Source organism: Phyllostomus hastatus, unplaced genomic scaffold, assembly GCF_019186645.2.
Source record: "Phyllostomus hastatus isolate PE091 unplaced genomic scaffold, TTU_PhHast_1.1 phas_contig_524, whole genome shotgun sequence".
Lineage (NCBI taxonomy): Eukaryota > Metazoa > Chordata > Mammalia > Chiroptera > Phyllostomidae > Phyllostomus > Phyllostomus hastatus.
The window spans coordinates 13,737,244-13,756,811 of record NW_025333900.1 but is presented as its reverse complement, the minus strand read 5'-3'; the positions used below and the strand labels follow the sequence as shown (position 1 = coordinate 13,756,811).

At 36.3% G+C, this 19,568-nt stretch overlaps 1 protein-coding gene across 4 annotated transcripts in view; it reads left to right on the top strand.

Moving 5' to 3' along the window:
- Nucleotides 1-19,568, top strand: part of MTF2 (metal response element binding transcription factor 2) — a 67,371-nt gene that overhangs the window by 27,378 nt on the left and 20,425 nt on the right. For 2 of the 4 annotated variants that reach the window (XM_045847152.1, XM_045847150.1), the window contains exons 2-6: nt 9,768-9,966; nt 10,090-10,171; nt 14,261-14,356; nt 14,596-14,696; nt 15,076-15,224. In XM_045847152.1, the coding sequence (XP_045703108.1) occupies nt 9,768-9,966; nt 10,090-10,171; nt 14,261-14,356; nt 14,596-14,696; nt 15,076-15,224 (627 nt within the window). The remainder of the gene's footprint in view (nt 1-9,767; nt 9,967-10,089; nt 10,172-14,260; nt 14,357-14,595; nt 14,697-15,075; nt 15,225-19,568) is intronic. The other 2 variants (XM_045847153.1, XM_045847154.1) reach the window with 2 other exon arrangements.

Genomic DNA, 19,568 nt, shown 5'->3' with positions numbered 1-19,568 from the left:
TTAACAATAATGCTAGGGGACTTTAATACCCCACTTTCATCAGCGGATAGGTTATCCATATGTATATTCAGTAAAGAAACATTGGCCTTAAATGACATTTTAGAACAGATGGACTTAATAGATACATACAAAACATTCCATCCAAAAGCAGCAAAATACACAATCTTCTCTAGGATAGATCATATTTTAGATTCCAAAACAAGTATGATTTTATACCTTGAAATTTGTTGATACTTGCATTGTGATTCAGTATTTAGTCAATTTTTGTAAATATTTTGTAAACATACACCCTGTGATGAAGCATAAATAATTTAATCTTCATTTTTCATCATCAGTGCCAACTGCTGAATGTAATAGTATAGGAATATCAGGACATTTGCCTGGGAAAATTATTTTCAACATAAAATACCATACAGAAAAGTATCTGAGATGTGAGGGTGGGACTGAGATAATTTTAGATATCTAAATTCTCAGAATATTCACATATACACTTCCTTTTATTAGCAAGCCATTGCTTGAGCAAAATAGTATGTGATGCAGAATACAGAGTAATAAGGAGAACTTTGAAGGTGACAAGGGCTAGACTACAGGGCAATAATCCCAAATTGGTACAGGAACATGGAGAGCTCCGGAAGCAAGTTACTTGTGAAAAAAGGAAAGGTTTGAAATGATCCTTGACAATTTGAAACAAGGAAGCAATAAAAGGACACATAAAGAGCTCTGGGAAAAATAAAAAGTGAGTAAGAAAAGATGTTTAATAAGGTATGCCATTTAGCTTCTGCTGGTAAGTCATTGATTGTTGTGCTCCGAACATTCTGGGCTTTGTGTGAGGTACTGGGAAAGTAATGATAAACAAAATGGGACAGTCATTTCCCCTTTCTGAACACAAATTATTAGGAGATGGGTAGTAAAGACAAGTAAGTAGACAAATGGGACACGGTGTGAGAAGTATAATGATTGGAGAACTGAGGCAAACCAAGAGAAACATCTAACCTGAACTTGGTGGGTGGATCTGAATCAAGAAGAGGAATGCTAAGAAGGAGTTCTAGCTGAGTCTTCTTTTACCTACCAAAATCTTGGGCTTTGAAGGTAGGGACTTTGACTGTCTTAAGGGGGGGGGGGGGGAACCCCTGAAAGTGAGCTGAATTTCTTGAAATTTCCTCCCGTACTTAGTGAGAAATTATACTATGTCAAATCCTTAACTCATGTTTTTAAATATTAGCCTGATAGTAGTCCTCAGAGATTATCTAAGATGAAATAAACTATCCATGGTCTCACACATAATACTCAGGTAGTTTCCTTGTTAGTTGGGGGAATAAAGTGGGGATTGGGTACAGAGGGGGGAAAAAGCCACATGAATTATACATCCAATTCTCAAGTTCTTGAGTCAGGTTCATATTTACTGTGGGAATAGTCAACCAAGAAGGAAGAGCTTCTTTGCCCAGGCATTGTCTTTCAAGATGGATATCAGTTGCAGTGATGAAGAAAATACTTCACTAATAATGGCATTATAGATAGAAATGGTCTGTTTCTGGGTGTTGTCAAGTAGGAAAAGCAGATAGCAAGTAGTAATGATAGTAGTGACTATTCTTGAGATAATGACTTACCATTCTACTGCTCCTGTATTGTATACTATGAGGAATGGATGTGTTGAATCAGATCTTAGAAACATTGGAAAAGGTGTACATCATTCCAAATCTGTGATAGGATATGTTCAGATTCCCCAGTTTTCAAGTTCCCACTATAACCTACCAATCTTCTTAACATGCCCACTTAAATATATTTAATATACCTCCTGCATATGTATGTGTCCTTGCAAAATATATGGGGTTATATATGCATGTTTTCAATTTGCATAGATGGTAATTGTGCTCTAAATTTTGTTCCACTTCTGTTTTCATCAACATATTTGCATGCTCTTTTTATGTTTCAGAATGTATGCTCCACTTCAAATCAAAGATCACAACAATATTCTATATTTTCCTGGAGTTCGTGTTTGTGTGTGTGTGTGTGTGTGTGTGTGTGTGTGTGTGTGTGTGTGTGTGTGTGTGTACTGTAAGTTAGTGATACAATTTCTTCTTTAAGTTGGCCAGTTTTCCAAGTACAATTTACTAAATAATGCATCCTTTGTGTACTGATCTGTGTTATCACTTTCATCATTTATCAACATCCCATAAATGAATCTGTTTTGGAGATACCTATTCTATTGCATTGCTTTTTTTTTTTTTTTTTTTTTAAATTTCTGTTTTACTTTTCCCAATTGCCTTTCCATTTTTTAAAAGATTTTATTTATTTATTTTTAGAGAAAGAGAGGGAGAGAAACATCAATATGTGGTTGCCTCTCAGGAGCCCCCCGACTGGGGACCTGGCCTGCAACCCAGACATGTGCCCTGACGGGGAATCCAACTGGCAGCACTTTGCTTCATAGTCCGAAGCTCAATCCACTGAGTCACACCAGCCAGGGCTATTGCATTGCTTTTATTGTCTGTTTCCTTTTTTTCTGGAACAGTTTTTCTCTGGAATATGTCACAGTGTCTGATAGGGCAAGTCTTTTCTTTGTTCTTTCTTTTAAAAGTTAACTTAGGTATTCCATGGACTTTTCATTTAATTTTATAAAATGTTTGACCTTAAAAAATCCTGCTGGAATTAATTGGCATTTTATTAAACTTATGTGCTAAAATTATCTGCCAAATACATAGAATTTAACTGGCATCAACTCCATTGAGAGAAGCAAGAGTATTCTAGATGCTTCTAACATCCTATAAAGTGAAAATGTATGTGCTGGAAGTTTAATGGATGTTGGGAAAAGGAGAGAACATCTTATATAACCCCACAGCAGACGTAGGGAGTATAGGTGCTTAAGGAAAGGGCATGTGGGCCAACTCCTTTGTTTTGGTTTTCTGTTTAAATTTTCTTTGGTCTGACTTCTTAATCAGGAGAGGAAGCCTATCCTGGATGCAGTATGAGTAGCTTCGTAGGTACTGACCAGAGTCAACTGGGCACACATAAATGCTGATTCCCGCCCTGGCTGGTGTAGCTCAGTGGATTGAGTGTGGGCAGTGAACCAAAGTGTCGCTGGTTTGATCCCTAATCAGAGCACATGCCTGGGTTGCGGACCAGATCCCCAGTAGGGGGCATGTGAGAGGCAACCACACATTGATATTTCTGTCCTCTTTCTCCTTCCCTTCCTTCTAAAAATATATGAATGAAATCTTTTTTTAAAAAAAGAAATACTGATTCCCTTATCAAAAAGTCTATCATGGTGATTTTACAGTGTATATATATACTGGGAAAAATATTTCTAACCAGTAAAGTGTTATTGTTTATAATATATAAAATGCTCTTGAAAATTATGGAACAGATTAACATTTTAGTTTATAAAACAGGCAAAGAATATCAACTGTAGTTTCCAGAATATGTACAAACTGTTAACAAATCTATGGAAAAAAAAAGGCTTCTATAATATTAGAAATACAGATAGAAATTGTGTGTGTATGTGTTTGTGTGTGTGTGTGTGAAGTAGCAAAAGGATAATAACTCATTGTCAGTGAACGTGTGGGCCATCAAATTTACTCTCATAGTGTGAGTGAGAGTATTAATTGCTTTTTTTGGAGATTCATTTGACAATATCACATTAAAATATATACATAATATGGGTTAAGGGGAAATGGAGTCTTTAAATGAAAATATTGGCCATGAGATGATGATTGAAACTGGATGGTGAATACCTGATGGTTCATTATACTTGTTTTGTTTTTTATATATATTTGTAATTTTTTCAATAAAAAGAAAAAATGTACATATTCTTTGATTCACTAATTATTCTTTATGAATTTATATATTATATAGTAGTTGGAACACTTAAAAATAGGATGTAAAAGAATGAACTTTATATTATTGCTTGTAATAGTGAAATATTGGGAATATCCTAAATGTTCTTTGGTTAGATAATAGTTTGAAAGTAGCTTGGCAGTTGATAAGATATTCTTAAACACTTTTATATTTATACAGATGGACATTACACATTGTCAAAGATACATCGTTGTATGAGAAAAGTTATAGAACAGTATATAATCTACTTTTTGTTAAAATATATATGTGAATTATATCTATATATGTAGTATGTACATACAAAAAATTAGAAGTTTAACAGTTTTATTTTGTGGGAGGAGGTAGAATAGGAAATATGCACTTTGACTATGTATTTCTGTATTGTTTATTTTACCATCTCTGCATGTTTACTTTTGCAATCAGAAAGGAAATAAATTCGAACATTAGAAAAATTTGCTTGACTTCTAATAAAGGTCGCATTGTAGAGAGGAGGGAAGTTATCAGTGACGTTAATGGCGGGGAACCTTAGGGAGACACATACAGTATTTATCCTAGTTGTGTTATATGCATCATTTATTTACCTTTTTCTTTCTCGTTTTCTTTTCTGTAAAATTTCTTTGGACAGAGAAGTTTTAAAATAGAATAATACTTTCACAAATAGCTTTACTAATGCAGTTTTATATTTAGGTTTTTGTTCTTCATGTTTATATGCATAAAGAATTGGTGTTTATTTGCCTTAGAATATGAATTAGAATCTGTTGCTTACTCAAAACAAAACAGATTATTTGTGCATGCAATTTTTAGAAGAAATTTAACTCTTTAAATACAATTTTTTCTTGAATTAAACCTGAACTTTATAAATTCCATATAACCTTTCTGCTTTTTATGTAGTGTACCCTATTCAGAACATTGAGATACATCTGTAAATAAGAGTAAGATAAACACTGTTTTGATGTGTTATTTGCTTTGGGAATGGTAGTATGTGTTGCAGTGTGCTGAAGACTAAATGGGGAACACTGTAGGAGTAGACAGTTATGTGTGTGTAACTTGGCTGCAGAAGTTTGTGCATGGGAGGGAAGAAATAGGAACACAAGGAATCAAGAGAATTTTAGTTCTCTTTTCCCTATAAATTCTTGAAAATATTTAAGCATAGTGGAATGTCAATGGAAAGATTTATTGAAGGCTGGCTCTAGCCTATAATTGTATAACTTCGGTCAGTTTCTTTAATCTGCCTTCTTACAGATATAGTTTCTTTTTTTATTGTTGTTGTTCAAGTACAGTTGTCTCCATTTTCACCCCCCAAAGCCCCCCTGCCCTACTCATCCCTAACTCTAACCCTTGAACCTACACCCTTTGGCTTTGTCCATGTGTCCTTTATACGTGTTCCTTGTTGGTCTTTCCCCTATTATCCCATTACCCCTTTCCTCTCTAGTTACTGTCAATTTCTTCTTTACATGTAAAAAGGGATTTGTGAAGTCAGCATTTGTAATAATGTCTCCATAGCATTGTTTTGAGTATTAAGTTTCTTTGTTCTCCTGCCATAGTAAATGGCTCATAATAGGGACTCAAAATAACTTGTGAATAAATAAATATGCAGAATGCTTAATGTATAGTTGAGCACATGGTAAGAATTTAGTAACTTTTCTCTAGAGGTTCGGGTGTGTATGGAGGGGAAAAATAAGAAGGTGGTAGTGGAGGGGGGGCATAAGGAATCAAGGGTAACTATAAGATTGGGTATCACTGAAACATTAGGGAGATAACAGGGCAGAAACACTAGGAGATGAAAAAGTAAGGAAATGTTTGTCTAAGGATATACTGTGCAGTGAGAGTAAATACAGTGGGAAGTAAAGTGGAGACAGACCTGCCATCATGAAAAAGGGAGAGAATTTGTAGAAGCAATAGCAGAGCATATGAAATTAACTGGGAATGTTTGCATTTTAATTTTTGCACATTTTCTACTTTAGAATTGGTAGACTCTAGGTCTTAGTAGTCACCCTGACATTCTGTTGAGGTCGTTTCTCACCCATAATTATGTTCAGGTTTTGGTTCATTTCTTTAACTTAAAGGAAGCAAAAATTACTCAACCACTGGATTTATAGCTTTTTAGAAAGTTGTAATTTTAATGCCTTGATTCAAAGGCATTAAATTGTGTTCAGTGTCTGGAGACAGAAGGTTCTTGGCCTGGCATTGAGCATTCCTCGTGATAAAATTCATTGTAGTGATTCATCAGACATTTTTACTTGTCTCTAACACTTACCTCGTTAGACTTTTAAATCTTTTAACCCCTCTAATCATAGTACTAAAGTGCCTTTTCCTCACGGCTATGTCAATAATATATGGCAATATATATATTTTTTATTTACAGCATTGGTTCTCAGAGTTTTTCAGGGGATCTACAAGGTCAAAACTATTTTCATGATAATACTAAGATGTTACTTGCCTTTACCACTGTTTTGGCATTTATACAGATGGTATAAAAACAATGTGTTGTCAAACTCCTGTGTGCCTTAGCATGAAACGAGTCAGTGGCATCAGAGTGTAACTAGTACTTTTCATTGTTGAGCACTCACAGAGAACACACACATGTGCACATGCATGTACACAGAAACCCCTATTTCATTTAAGGACATTCTTGATGAAACAGTAAAAGTTACTTTCACTAACTCCTAACATAGAGTTTTAAGGTTTATAATGTGTGTGATAAAATAAAAGTGTACATAAGGTATTTAGGCCATGGTTTAAGTTGCCAGCTGAACTAGCAGGTTTTCAAGGAACATCATTTTTACTTGAAACAATGAGTAACTTGGGTATATGGCCAATATTTCCTTGAAATGACATACTTACTTCACTTATTTACTCTTTTATTTACCATTTAAGAATGGGGAAGGGAGAGAGAAACATCAGTCATTTGCCTTTCATATGCACCCCAACCAGGGACCAAACTCATAATCCAGGCATGTGCCCTGACTAGGAATTGAACTGGGGACTTTTTGCTTTATCGGACAGTGCTCAACTAACTGAGCCACACTGGTCAGGGTTGGTGTCATTTCTTGAATACAGTTTAGTTTCTACCACCTTCTTTCTGTCAAATATGTTACATTTCTATGTTATAGGCCTAACAATAAAATTCTATGTGTATTGTTTCATATACTTACATTAGAGGAAATAGGCATATTTATACTGTATTTATAATTACTTTTACCATTGTTCTTTGTTTTCTTGTATGTGTGTATTTTCTGAATTTTCATCTTGGTTTACTTGTTTTCAACCCTAAGAATTTCCTGTAGCATTTCTTGTAAGGTGCTGTACTAGTTGCAGATTCTTTTTGTTTATCTCGGAGTATCTTTTATTAACCTTCATTTTTGAAAGACAGTTTGCTGGGTATAAGATTTTTGATTGACAGGATTTTTCCTTTCAGTACTTTGAATATGTTATCTCCCTGCCTTCTGGCCTTCATTGTTTCTGATGAGAAGTTATTTTACAGGGTTTCCATGTAGGTGATAAGTAATTTTCTCACTGCTTTCAAGATTTTCTCTTTGCCTTTCAGCATTTTTACTATTATATGCCTGGCTATAGAGATCTTTGCATTTATGCTACTTGGAGTTTGTCGGACTTCTTGGATGTGTGGATTAGTGTTTTTCAACAAATTTGGGAAATTTAGGGAGAAAACAGTTATCTTTAAAATGTATTATATTTCAAACTGAAACACTGTATACCCTTTAAAGGGTTGCATCCACATGCAACCCTTCTTTCGGCCTCTGGCAACTACCATTATACTCTCTGTGTATGAATTTTACTACTCGTTACATCCTATAAATGGAATATTTGCCCTTTTTGTATGGTTTATTTTGCTTCACATAGTGTTCTCAAGGTTTCTCCATATTTACCTTATGACAGAATTTCCCAGAACTTGTGTATTCTTAAGTATTGAAATTAGGTATTCCCAATACCTATTAAAACATTTTTTCCTTCCATACTTAACTTTATTTTTACTTTCCTGTTATGCTATTTTTTAATTATTACCTATCTAGTTTTACATATTGTTATATGTTTAATCAGTAAAAAATAATCTAAACTGGGAAAGTGAAACAAAACAAACTCAACTTTGTTTATCATTTCAAAAATTGATGGTAGCATGCTATGTTGTTTATGGGATAACTAATGCATGCTATATTATTTTAGAATATGTAACTTTTGGCTCTTTTATTTCAAAAAGTAAAGTAATCTTATATATATATTTCTCATCTGATTTTGATTTTATGAAATTGATGGCTGCCAATTTTTATTTTAAATTCCCTATGTGCCTATTTGAGAGACTGTGATACATTCCTGTTTATATATAAGAATCAATTCAGAATCACCCCAGTATTCATAGCAGCACAATTTACAATAGCCAAGTGCTGGAGGCAACCTGAGTGCCCATCAGTAAATGAATGGATCAAAAAACTATGGTACATTTACTATGTAAATGGAATTCTATGCAACAGAAAGAAAGAAGGAGCTCCTTCCGTTTGCAACAGCATGGATGAAACTGGGAGAGCATTATGCTAAGTGAAATAAGCTAGGTGGTGAAAGACAAGTACCATATGATCTCACCTTTAAGTGGAACCTATTCAACAAAACCAACAAGCAAAATATAACCACAGACATTGAAATTAAGAACAAACTGGAGAGTAACCAGAGGGCAGAGAGGAGGGAATAATGAGGGGGAAAGGGTGAAGGGTTTTCAGGAACAACTATAAAGGACACATGGATAAAACCAAGGGGGTTGGAATCAAGGGAGGGAGGTGGGGGTGGCTGGGGTGTAGGGAAAAGGCAGAAAATTGTACTTGAACAACAATAAAATAAAACAAAAAAAATTTTCAATCTGTAGTAAATTCTAAGATTTGATACTGTGGAAATAGTCTTAGATGTGCAAAAAAAAGACTTGACTCTGTATAACAAACTGTCTGTAGTCTTTGAATTGGGTAAAAATATATGCATATATAAGTTGTGTCTATTCCTATACACAGAAAGAGGCAGAAAGAAATACCTTATAGTATTAACAGTACTTTTCTCTGTATTATGCAGAATGGCAGTAACTAGCCTTTGGTTTGTTCTTTTGGCATATCTTTATACATTTTCTACAATGTGCTACTTCTGTAGTGAGAGAAAAATAACCCTCAGTCTCTACTTTTTGAAGGTCAAGATCAAATATTCCAACTTGGTCAAGTCTTCATCATCATCAATATGTCATTTTCCTAGGCAGAGTTTTTGTGATGTGATCTTACAGAACACTCTCAAACCTGTCACTGTGTTCTTCTCATCATACTGTAATTATTAAGTGTGAGTCTTCTGCAGACTACTATGAGTTTAGCCAGGGGAGGTGTCATTTATTCATCTCCGTGCTCTTTTTGGTTATTACAGTAAAGTTCACTGAAACTGCAAAAAAAAAAAAATCAATTTGGTAGTGATTCCCTGTAGAGAGGTCATGACTACCCTTTCAATGAATTGAATATACCCAGCTTCCCCTAAATCACTGGTTAGTGTGTTTAACTACATGTGGCATAATCATTTTTGATCTTTATCAAGTGCTTATGAAATTGTGCCATGTAACTTTTTAGTTTGTCTAAACCCAGTTTTGAGATTCAAAGCATCCTTTGCTGATGACCAGGGCCTGTCCACTTAAACTTAGAGCTGTTGTTTTGATGATAGCTGTCATTTGAGTTGTTGAATCCTGGCCTCGCCTCACATAGGCTCTGAATCAATATTGAGAACTGTCATTTTGCTTTAAACTTTGTTTCTGGAAAGTGTTTGTGATTTGAGGTATTGATTATATTGTCCCTCAATTTAAGGTTTTTATAAATGAAAAATTTTAATATATGATATCATTGGTGTAAAATAAGCTCTGCAAGTAAACTAATCTTACATATGCTTACCTTTTACTTTCTAACCAGAGACTCTACAGGGGCAGGTAATTCACTGGTCCACAAGCGGTCTCCTTTACGCCGAAACCAAAAGACCCCAACATCCTTGACCAAGCTGTCTTTACAGGATGGACATAAAGTCAAAAAGCCAGCATGTAAATTTGAAGAGGGTCAGGATGTCCTAGCTAGATGGTCAGATGGCTTGTTTTATCTTGGAACTATCAAAAAGGCAAGTTACCTTAATATAATTTTTTTTTACAGTTTTATAGTAAACTTATAGTAATTTTGCATTTAATTTTAACTTCATGTTTTTAACTTTAAAAGAAATCATAGGTATTCCTCTGTATTTCAGATAAACATATTGAAACAGAGCTGCTTCATCATATTTGAAGACAGTTCTAAATCCTGGGTTCTCTGGAAGGACATTCAAACAGGTAGGTGCTATGGTTTCTTTTGAACATGATTTATGCATTTGATATTTTTGCATTTAATATTTTTTGACTAGTCCTTTTTGATTATTTTTTGTTCAGCAGTGTATTAAGATATCTCAGAATCCCTTTTGGGGAGAGGCTAAAAAAAATCAATATTGCCTTCATAGTCTTCAGGGCGCCATAGTCTGTATCAGTGATTTTCAACCTTTTCATCTCATGGCACACATAAACTAATTACTAAAATTTTGCTACACACCACAAAATATTATATTTTGCTGACATGACCCCCCAAAAAGTATAACTTTGATTCATTGGTTCATTTACACCAGACGGCTACTGTGTTGGCTATTGTCATTTTTTTATTTGACAATTTAAGGGAAAAGAGGTCAGTGTCCCTGACTAAATATAATCAGGTATTGCATATTTTAAAAAAATCTTTGCATCACACTGACTGAAAATCGCTGATCTATATTAAAGAGCACAGAAGAAAAAAAAATTCACTCCTCTGGCATAGAGGTAGACTAGAAGACAGATGTGTCACTGATGCACACCTATAAACGTTTTAGGACCCTTCTAAGAACTTAGAGAAGAAATACTTTGGGCTTCATCTTAATCATTACTTGCCTATATTAATACAAAGTAATGTAGAGAACTGATAAGTGCTGAGAACATAGTATTTGTCAGATGTATGTGGGAATTAGGATATATTACACAGGCTTAGAGTACTAGAAATATTCACTTATAAGAATGGTTTAAAATCACTATTTTTTAATGTTTATTTGGGAAAATGAGGCTATTTGGGTACAAGTGAAAATGAGTACAGGTATGCCTTGGCTTGTTACAGGTATGTTTCTTACAATGCTTTCTATTTTTACAAACTGTGATTGCTGTATGCCCTTTGAATCTGCTAAATAAGGGTGTTTTTCTAGGAATCTCTTTCATGGAAAGTGCTTTATTTTTTAAAAGTATGAATACTAAAAATCTGAGTATTTTAGCTGCATACTAAAGCAACAGTTTTGGTTTTCTTTTTACCAAGTTAATAGGCCTGCACTAAGACCTCTGTTTTATATTTCCTGTTACAGAAAGGAGATGTAAATTCTCTTTCCCTAAAGGTTGGGTACTTTTCTCAAGTATTAGCTATTGGGCTTTATATTAGAATCTCAAGTGCAACTTTATGATAGGTTACTGCATGTTGTATTATATTTTTTAATCTACTGCAATTGATGGGTCAGTGAAAAAAGCAATAGGAGGGTAGGATGTCTTCAACATAGTGATATCAGGCAGATCTTACTACCTCACATACAGAATTTCCCTTTTTCATTTTGTAAACTTGAGTCTGTCTATGGTGGGACTGAAACACATTAAACTGCTTCTGTTCCCCCTCTGTTAGCTGAGTCTTTCAATTTTTCTACCTTTTTAAGGTTCCTGTGAGTTAAATACAGGTTTCTCTGACTTTTATCTTCTCTTTTTCCTCCCTTCCTCCCTCTTTTCCTTCCATTCTTCCTTCCCTCCTTTCGAAGATCAGTGGTACATAGGGATAGAAAGTTGTCATGGAAGTGAGGGTCCTGTCTAAGGTATGCCCCACCCAGTATGTCAGTTTAGTATTCTAGTGGTTCTTTCCTCACTGGCTGCTTTTACCATCCTTAGAATTACCAAGGATTGCTCCTTGGCCATCCTTTGTAACATCCTGTTAATTCTTTGTAACACCCAGAAAGTAGCTCACATGTAACTTGGAGTTGCTATAGAATGAGCAAGTGAAACTGAAAACTGCATTATGACAGACTTCAGTGTGGAGAGAAGTTTTAGTGGTTTTCTTCCTGTAAGAAATCTGCTAATAATAGATAATATCAAAATAACAATAAATTAGAGTAATTTCACTTGTAAGATTCCTTTGAAAAGTTTACATAAATAAGAAAAAATATAGTCATGTTAGTAGTGAAAGAAACGTGCATTACAAAAGGGAGATGATGTGTTAAAATCATTAAATGAATTTAAAGGGATTTTTTATTTTAACACCTAATGCTGTCTCTTATGGTTTTTGTGAAAATGATACACTGCTGTTGACAGTGTAAAATTCTATTTTGGGTATTACTTTCAACAGTTGCATTAAATGCATAAAAATGTTTTATACTCTTTAATTTATATAGCAGTTTATTCAAAAGTAAAAATAACTAGATGAAAAATATTCACTGTACTTTTATTTTAGCAACAACACAGAAGTTGGTATATTGAAGATGAAATGGCTTGAACTTTATAGTCAGTTGGATTTAGAATGAGGGAGCCTATAGAAGGCTAGAAAACTACACAGAAAGTTCTTGTCAACTTTATGGTAAAGAAGGTGTACTTGGATTTCACAAGTAAAGGCAATTCCCTACTTTCTCATGATTGTTTCCTGAGGTGAACATATATTGTTTATTGAATCAGCACCTTCTCCCACACCAGTCCATATGGTTGCAGAAGTTAGATCAAGCACCTACCCCAATCTGGGACTAGTGGTCCTTTTCCAGGCAATTGCAGATTTGGACAGAGAGGTCTTAGGGTCAGTCTGGTTGCTCTCCTGATGGTAGCCATAAACTCAGAAACTGTGGGAGGACATGTTTAGCCAGTTGTGCAAGGAAGTAAACAAACCTTGGGAAAGCAGGAGGCTAGAGAAGACAAGAAACCAAAACAAACAAGGAAAACTGTAAAAATTAAACAAGAAATTTGGTTTAACTTGTATGCGTAAGAATAGAAGCATAATGAAGTAAATTTGGTTCTTTCTACCAGATGGAATAATAGTGTAAGTATTTGAAGTTAAAATTTTGAAAACTGTGGAGTGAAAAATGCTTTTGATAGAAGAAATATTATATAGTATTAATGAAAGGAAGCATCTCACAGTGGATAGAGTATTGACTCTGGCATATCTGGATTTGAATCCTAGCCATGATACTTTGACTGAGCGTCCTTAGTTTAGTTACTTTATTTTTCTAAGCTTCAGTTCTTCTCTTTAAATAGAATACTTATCTAATAAGTTGTAAAATTAAAATAATATATGTCCAAAATCTAACAATGCTTGGCTCGTAGCACAGAATTGAAATTTTTTATTGTTGCTTTGGGAATAAAACATATGTGTTGATATTTTTAACTATGTATGTTGAAATTGATGAGAAGAGAATGTTGGAAATATGTTAGAGGATTAAAATCATATTGTAAGTTTTATAGAATATAATTTTTTTACAATAAAAATGTTCAAGAAAGAAATGTTACCTATTTAGGTAAAAAGTATAATTAATAACTAGAACCCCCAAATTTTGTTGCAGGGGGATTTTCTTGGGGTAAAGGGCACCATATTCCCAGATTTCAGAAGCTAGAGATTAAATAATTGATACTCAGTCTCTTTTATAAATTAGTAAGTAAAAAGAAATGTTCCAAGTCCAGAGAAAAGGAGATGTTGATATATCTTCTTTGCCCTTTTTCGTTAGTCCTTAGGCAATGTAGATTGAGTGAACACACCATACATGGGGTAGATACAGATGTGTGTTTTGGAGAATAGTTCTTGTGTTAACAAAACATCTTCTTCCCTCCCCCTCATCCCTTCCAGGAGAGTGGGAATATTAGAAATAAATGATAAGGTATCCTGCCTGAAAGCAGGTTAAATTATGTCCTGTGCCAAAAAGCAGGTTAAATTATTAATGTAGACAGGTAGGCATCCTAAAGGTGGGAAGAACACAGATAGGGAGCAGAGAGAGAGCATGAGAGAGAGGATTTTTTTTTATAACTTTAAAAAAAGATTTTATTTATTTATTTATTTTTTAGAGAGGGAAGGGAGGAAGAGAGAGAGAGAGAGAGAAACATCAATGTGTGGTTGCTGGGGGTCATGGACTGCAACCCAGGCATGTACCCTGACTGGGAATCGAACCTGCGACACTTTGGTTCGCAGCCGCCAGGGCCTGAGAGCATTTTATGTATAGTACTTTGCCTTGAAAAGAAATTATGATTTAGTGAACAAATATCGCCAATAAGGGCTACTCACTGAGTCAAAAAGTAGTTTTGTTACATGGAACGCTTCTTTATTATTTTAAATAATAATATTTGTTATTTTAAATATTTCAGGAGCCACTGGAAGTGGGGAAATGGTCTGTACAATATGTCAGGAAGAATATTCAGAGGCTCCCAATGAAATGGTTATATGTGATAAGTGTGGCCAAGGTAAACATTAATTTCTTTTAATCTTGTGGAAAAGTTTTGTTACATATGTAATGCCCCTGTTGAAGATTAATGATTAAAAATACTTTACGTTGGTAATTTGAAGCTGTTAACGATAAATTTATTCATCAGTTGTAATTATATTAATGTAGGAAAAGAGAATACTAAAATGCCTTCTTGAAATTGTGTTGCAGTATTTATTAATAAAATAGAATTTGCTTTATGCTTTTTTTGATATTAAGGATATCATCAGTTGTGTCACACACCTCATATTGATTCCAGTGTGATTGATTCAGATGAAAAATGGCTCTGTCGACAGTGTGTTTTTGCAACAACAACAAAGGTATCTTTTAAGTGTTTTGGGCTAAAGCCCTAAATGGAATTTGTAAGGCACTATCAACGTAATGATTGTGTACGTTGAAAGTTTATTTGAATGAAATGAGCAATCAGTGCTGGGTAGAAAGAGGTGCTGCTTATTGTTTGACTAATGATGCTTAAGTGACTTGCAACTGTTCTTGCAGTTGTTTTCTGAGAGTGGTCTTGGAATTGGGGCAATAATTTGAAAGAAAAGATAAAGATTATTATTAGTCAAACAGTTTGTGATATGGTAAGAAATTTAGAACGGAAATTTCTTTATAAGTGTCAGAAGCATTTTTAAGTTACAGAATTATATATAAGTTTTATTCTTCACTCTTTAAAATAACCTTTTCCCTCTAATATAGAGGGGTGGTGCACTTAAGAAAGGACCAAATGCCAAAGCATTGCAAGTCATGAAGCAGACATTACCCTATAGTGTGGCAGACCTTGAATGGGATGCAGGTCATAAAACCAATGTCCAGCAATGTTACTGCTATTGTGGAGGCCCAGGAGAGTAAGTAAATATAATTATTTAATGCCCTTTAAGTAATTTTTATTTGCTTATATTGTTGATTTTATTTTTGTTATTTTTTTAAATGTATTTTATTGATTATGCTATTACAGTTGTCCCATTTCCCCCCTTCTCTCCCCTCCACCCTGTACTCCCCTCTCCCACCCATGTTCCCCCACTTTAGTTCATGTCCATGTGTCATACTTACGAGTTCTTTAGCTTCTACATTTCCCGTACTATTCTTGCCCTCCCCCTATCTAATTTCCAACCTACATTCTATGCTACTTATTCTCTATACCTTTTCCCCCTCTCTCCTCCTCCCAGCCCCCTGCTGCTAGCCCTCCATGTGCCCTCCATTTCTGTGGTTCTGTTCCTGTTCTAGTTGTTTACTTAGTTTCTTTTGGTTTTGCTTTAGGTGTGGTTGTTAATAATTGTGAGTTTGCTGTCCTTTTACTGTACATGTCTTTTCTTTATCTTCTTTTCTTAGATAAGTCCCTTTAGCATTTCATAAAATAAGGGCTTGGTGATGATGAACTCCTTTAACTTGACCTTATCTGAGAAGCACTTGATCTTCCCTTCCATTCTAAATGAGAGCTTTGCTGGATACAGCAATCTGGGATGTAGGTCCTTGTCTTTCATGACTTGGAATATTTCTTTCCAGCCCCTTCTTGCCTGTAAGGTCTCTTTTGAGAAATCAGCTGACAGTCTGATGGGAACTCCTTTGTAGGTGACTGTCCCCTTATCTCTTGCTGCTTCTAGGATTCTCTCCTTCATTTTAATCTTGGCTAATGGAATTATGATGTGCCTTGGTGTGTTTCTTCTTGGGTCCAACTTCTTTGGGGCTCTCTGAGCTTCTTGGATTTCTTGGAAGACTGTTCCCTTTGCCAGATTGGGGAAGTTCTGCTTTATTATTAGTTCAAATACGTGCTCCATCTGTTGCTTTTCTCCTTCCCGTTCTGGTACCCCTATAATTCGGATGTTGGAACGTTTAAAGGTGTCCTGGATGCTCTTAAGCTTTTCCTCGATTTTTTGAATTCTTATTTCATCATGCTTTCCTGCTTGGTTGATTCTATCTTCCTTCTGGTCCACTGTATTGTTTTGAGACTCAGATTCCTTCCTTTCACTATTGGCTCTCCTCCGCGTATCTTCCTGCATCTCTTTTATGGTAACCTGCATCCTTTCATCTAAATTGCGCCCAAAGTCAACCAATTCCGTGAGCTTTCTGATCACCAGTGTTTTGAACTGTGCATCTGATAGATTGGCTATTTCTTGGTCACTCAAAAGGATGAGTCCTGGGGGACTGATCTGTTCTGTTGGAAACATGTCTTATGTCTTTCCCTGTCTCTCCTTTTTTTTTTCGGTCTGGTCGCTCTTGTTACAGTGGGGGGTGGAGCCTTAGGTGTTCACCGGGGCTGGGCACCCCGTTGCTAGATTGTGACGTTATATGTGGGGGTGGGGGTGGGAGCGGGAGGGAACAATGGCGGTAGTTCCATTCTCCTGGGCTCAGACCCTTCTTTGGGTTCCTGGGCTGCGAGCTCTGCCCTGGTCCACAATCGCTGCCTCACTGCGTCCGCCAGCCGCAGCTTGTGTACTCAGGGATCACTGCTGCGTTCTTGCGCCCCGGATGGCTGTCGCGCTGATTTTGCGCCAAATTTTCCCCAACCTCCGCGCGCCATCGACCTGCGCCAGCCCTGCGCCTGCCCTGCGCCTGCCCGGCTTGTCGTCTCCTACCAGTCTGGATGTATGGGTCTACTTCAACTTCTTGGCTGTCCGACTTCCATTCAGATAAATCCTCTGTCAGTTCTGAGTGATATTGTTTGTAAATTATTGTTGTTCTAATCTTGGTTGTGGGAGGAGGTACGGTGCGTCCACCTATTCCTCCATCTTGCCGGAAGTCCCTATTTTTGTTATTGACTGTGGTGTTGGAGCGATAGTGAATTGTAAATTCACGAAAGTATCAATAAAGAAAATAGGGGGAGGGGAAGTAGAGACTAGTTTTATTCACCTTTTCCATTAAATATTTGTTAAAGAAATTAATCAGTTCTAACAAAGAATGTTTAGAAATTTATCTTTAACTTCTGATTAGTAATCTTAGTTCGTCTGTTTGGAACTAAACAAATAAGTCTTATCTCCCTGAGGAGGTAACTCTTAAAATATCTCAGCCCAACCCTGATGGCGTGGCTAAGTAGATTGAGTGCTGGCCTGCTAACTGAAAGGTTGCTGGTTTGATTCCTGGTCAGGGCACATGCCTGAGTTCCAGGCCAGGTCCCCAGTCAGGGGCATGTGAGAGGTAACCGATCAATGTCTCTCCCTTTCCTTCTCCCTCCCTTACCCTCTCCCTATAATTAATAAAATATTTAAAAAATTTTTCAGTCCAGCAATTGTATTTCCCATACCCATAATTCAAATACTAATAGTGTTTTCTTTTCCAGGCAACAATCTCCATTGCTATCAAAAATTCTTTATGACATGACTCCAAAACTATTTCTTCTTCACCAGTTCTTTTTTTAAATATATTTTATTGATTATGCTATTACAGTTGTTGTCCCCCCCCCCCCCGCCATTTATTCCCTTCCACCCTGCACACCCCCTCCCACCCACATTCCCCCCCTTTAGTTCGTGTTCATGGGTTGTACATATAAGTTCTTTGGCTTCTACATTTCCTATACCTTAACCTCCCCCTGTCAATTTTCTACCTGCCATTTATGCTACTTATGCTCTGTACCTTTTCCCCCTCTCTCCTTCCCATTCCCCCACTGATAACCCTCCATGTGATCTCCATTTCTGTGATTGTCTTCCTTTTCTAGTTGTTTGCTTAGTTTTTGTTGTTTGTTTGTTTTAGGTTTGGTTGTTAATAGCTATGAGTTTGTTGTCATTTTACTGTTCATATTTTTGATATTCTTCTTTTTCTTAGATAAGTCCCTTTAACATTTCCTATAATAAAGGCTTGGTAATGATGAACTCTTTTAACTTGACCTTATCTGAGAAGCACTTTATCTGCCCTTCCATTCTAAATGAAAGCTTTGCTGGATAGTGTAATCTTGGATGTAGGTCCTTGCCTTTCATGACTTGGAATACTTCTTACCAGCCCCTTCTTGCCTGCAAGGTCTCTTTTGAGAAATCAGCTGACATTCTGATGGGAACTCCTTTGTAGGTAACGGTCTCCTTTTCTCTTGCTGCTTTTAAGATTCTTTCCTTATCTTTAATCTTGGCTAATGGAATTATGATATGCCTTGGTGTGTGTTTCCTTGGGTCCAACTTTCTTTGGGACTCTTGGAGCTTCCTGGACTTCCTGGAAGTCTATTTCCTTTGCCAGATTGGGGAAGTTCTCCTTCATTACTTGTTCAAATACGTTTTCAGTTTCTTACTCTTCTGGCACCCGTGTAATTTGGATGTTGGAATGTTTAAAGAAGTCCTGGAGGTTCCTAAGCCTCTCCTCATTTTTTAAAATTTTTGTTTGTTCGTTCTGTTGTGGTTGAATGTTTCTTCCTTCCTTCAGCTACAAACCATTGATTAGAGTTCTACTTTCTTTCCCATCACTGTTGGTTCCCTCTGCATTTTCCTTTATTTCACTTTTCATAGCCTTCATTTTTTCCTCTAATGTGCCACCATATTCAACCAGTTGTGTGAGCATCCTCATTACCAGTGTTTTGAACTCTGCATCTGATAGGTTGGCTGTCTGTTCATCACTTAGTTCTATTTTTGGAGCTTTGGTCTGTTCTTTCATTTGGGCCATATTTTGTCTGGGCACATCTGTTACATGATAAGGGGTGGATCCTTAGGCAGTCACCAAGGTGGGGCAATCCACACCACTGCATTGTGGCACTGTATGTGGGGGAGGGATCCAAAAGGAAACAATGCTGCTGTCTATGCTCTCCTCCAGCTTTCAGTTACTTCCCCTACTTCCCAATCAAATTGGGCCCTTCTGGCATTAATTCCCAGGTAGGTGGGTTTGTGTATGTTCTAGGACCCTGTGGGTCTCTCCAAAGAACTCGCCTGTGAGGCTGGGAGTTTCTCCCACTGCCTCAATCCTTACTGGTATTTACAGCTAGAGATTTTGAGGCTTTCATTTCTCCACACTGGAACCCTAGGTTGCACGGTCTATCTCTTTCCCCGGTTGTTTCTCCCAGTTTATCCGCACACAAATGTGGGACTGTCCCATCCGCCAGCCACTGCCTTACTGTGCATCTTCTACATCCATCTGACCATTTCAGCCACTCCTACCGATCTGGATGAATGTTTCTTCCTCTTCTTTTTTTTTTTTTTTTTCATATTTATTTATTTATTTTTAGAGAGAGGGGAAGGGAAGGAGAAAGAGGGGAAGAGAAACATCATGTGTGGTTGCCT